The sequence below is a fragment of the Lynx canadensis genome, chromosome E2 (assembly GCF_007474595.2).
Source record: "Lynx canadensis isolate LIC74 chromosome E2, mLynCan4.pri.v2, whole genome shotgun sequence".
Taxonomy (NCBI): domain Eukaryota; kingdom Metazoa; phylum Chordata; class Mammalia; order Carnivora; family Felidae; genus Lynx; species Lynx canadensis.
In genome coordinates this window covers 49091397-49093484 of record NC_044317.1, presented here as the reverse complement: position 1 = coordinate 49093484, position 2088 = coordinate 49091397, and the positions used below count along the sequence as shown (strand labels likewise).

Genomic DNA, 2088 nt, shown 5'->3' with positions numbered 1-2088 from the left:
GAGCCCAAGGTCGCACAGTTGGGAAGGGGTATGCCCAGGTTTCTACCTCTTAGAAACCTCTTCTAAACCTCTTCTGCCGCCTTAGGGCGGCATCTCACAGCTGACCTAGAAGGTGTGCATGCCTTCAAGGGACTGGGGAACAGTCTAGCAATCCTACAGAAACAGCAAGAATGGGCCCCAGAGTGAAGAGGTCTTATTTGGGGGGAACCTCACAGTAAAGAGTGCTTGAGGATCCCTGCTTTCCTGTTTCCTCCTTCCCCTGAGCTCCTGGCAATCCCTGAACCTTCTTTTGTTTCAGCCCTGATGTCTGCACCATTCCCCTCACCGACCCGACAGGGCTCACCTCCAGGTCCCCAGCTTCTCCCAGCTCGGGCCAGGCACACAGGAGACCCCAAGTGAGGAATAAATGTGCAAAATTCTCTCCTTGACTTTGAGCTTTTCTGTCTGCCTGTTTCTCTCCTGAGAAAAACCACCGGAAATACACAAGGAGTCCCGCTATCAGTGTACTGGGGCCTCCTGTTGGGTTTTCATTTCTCTCTCTGCCCGTGCTTCTCCCAACGTCTCTCCCTCGCCTTTTGAGTGTCTCCCCGTTCGCCGTTTCTCTGTCTCACCGTCTTCTCGATCTCTGAAGTCTCTTCGCCAGACTGGACCCCCACCCCCACCCCAGCGGCCGCGGGCGCGGCCCCTTTAAGACGGCCCCGCCCCCGCCCCGCCCCGCCCGCGCCGCGCCGCGCCCCGCCCCTCCCCGCCCAGGTCAGCTAGTGGGCACCCGGCTTCCGCCGGCGCTGCGCCTCAGCTCGGTCCCACCCGGCCGCGAGCGCGATGGCGGGGGCTACACTGAGGTTCGCCGGGCGGCAGCTCAGCCAGCGCAGCGGGTCTGGAGTCCCCATCCTCCTACGGCAGGTGCGAGGACGCTGGACCCGCAACGGGACTACTGGGCGCTGGGCGGCGGCAGGGGCGGGACTCCGGGTTCCTTGAAAGGGAGGAGATCTGGGATCCCCGGGGCTTGGGGCCGGACTCCTGAGTCCTAGACGGAAGAGGCTGCTGGAGACCCTGATTTGGCGGGGGAGTTGGGGGGGGGGGATTGGAAAGTTGGGACTCCTTAGTTCAGATGGAGTAAGGTGCAGGGGCCCCAGACTCCCGACGCCGAGGGGAAAGAAGGGTTTCTGCTTCTGGATCTTAGGAAGAGAATCGAATCGAGGCTCGGAGTCCTGGGTCCCCAGTGACTGGAAGTCTGGTTCTGCGCTCTCACCTGTCCCACGCCCCCTTCCCAGATGTTTGAGCCCAAGAGCTGCACCTACACGTACCTGTTGGGTGACAGAGAGTCCCGTGAGGCCATTCTGATCGACCCGGTTCTGGAGACAGCGCCTCGGGATGCCCAGCTGGTCAAGGAACTGGGGCTGCGGCTGCTGTATGCTGGTCAGTCTGGAGACCGAACTCCTGGGTCTGAGGGAGGAGGGGGGTGGGGGCTGGGAAGCCTGCGTCCTCCTCTGTGCCCTCCTGGACCTGGCCCTCCTTTCTCCCCCAGTGAATACCCACTGCCACGCGGATCACATTACGGGCTCAGGGCTGCTCCGGTCCCTACTCCCCGGCTGCCAGTCTGTCATCTCCCGCCTTAGCGGGGCCCAGGCTGACTTGCACATTGAGGATGGGGACTCCATCCACTTCGGGCGCTTCGTGAGTTGGATCCTGGGTCCCGAGAGGGTGGTGGCCTGGACTTCTTGGACCTAAGGGAAGAGGGGGCTGGAGGCTTGGGCTCCTGAATCCTGGGGTAGGAGGGGCCTCTGGCCTGGATTTCTGATCCCTGAGTTTGTCTCTGGGAGGAGGGCGCCATAAACCCAGGCGGGGCACTGGGGCAAGAGGCTGGGCAGGTGTGTCTTTGGCCAGGCCCCTTAAGTCAACAACATTTGTGGAGTTTCCTACCACCTTGGAGCAGCTCTTTTGGCCTGGCATCTCCATAAAAGTTGATCGAGGGCTAAAATTCTGAAGCCAGGGCTGAGGGAGAGACCCAGCGCTGTCTTCTAGAGCCGCTGTTGGAGGAAGGAGCCTCCTGTTGCCCAGAGCCAGGATCAGGGTGAGGCCATCGAG

At 61.5% G+C, this 2088-nt stretch overlaps 1 protein-coding gene across 1 annotated transcript in view; it reads left to right on the top strand.

Annotated features, from left to right (window-relative positions):
* Window positions 1-758: 758 nt before the first annotated feature.
* ETHE1 (ETHE1 persulfide dioxygenase) overlaps window positions 759-2088 on the top strand; it is a 17443-nt gene continuing 16113 nt past the window's right edge. The window contains exons 1-3 of the mRNA XM_030298681.1: window positions 759-903; window positions 1275-1419; window positions 1529-1677. Of these exons, the coding sequence (XP_030154541.1) occupies window positions 823-903; window positions 1275-1419; window positions 1529-1677 (375 nt within the window). The 5' untranslated portion in view covers window positions 759-822. The remainder of the gene's footprint in view (window positions 904-1274; window positions 1420-1528; window positions 1678-2088) is intronic.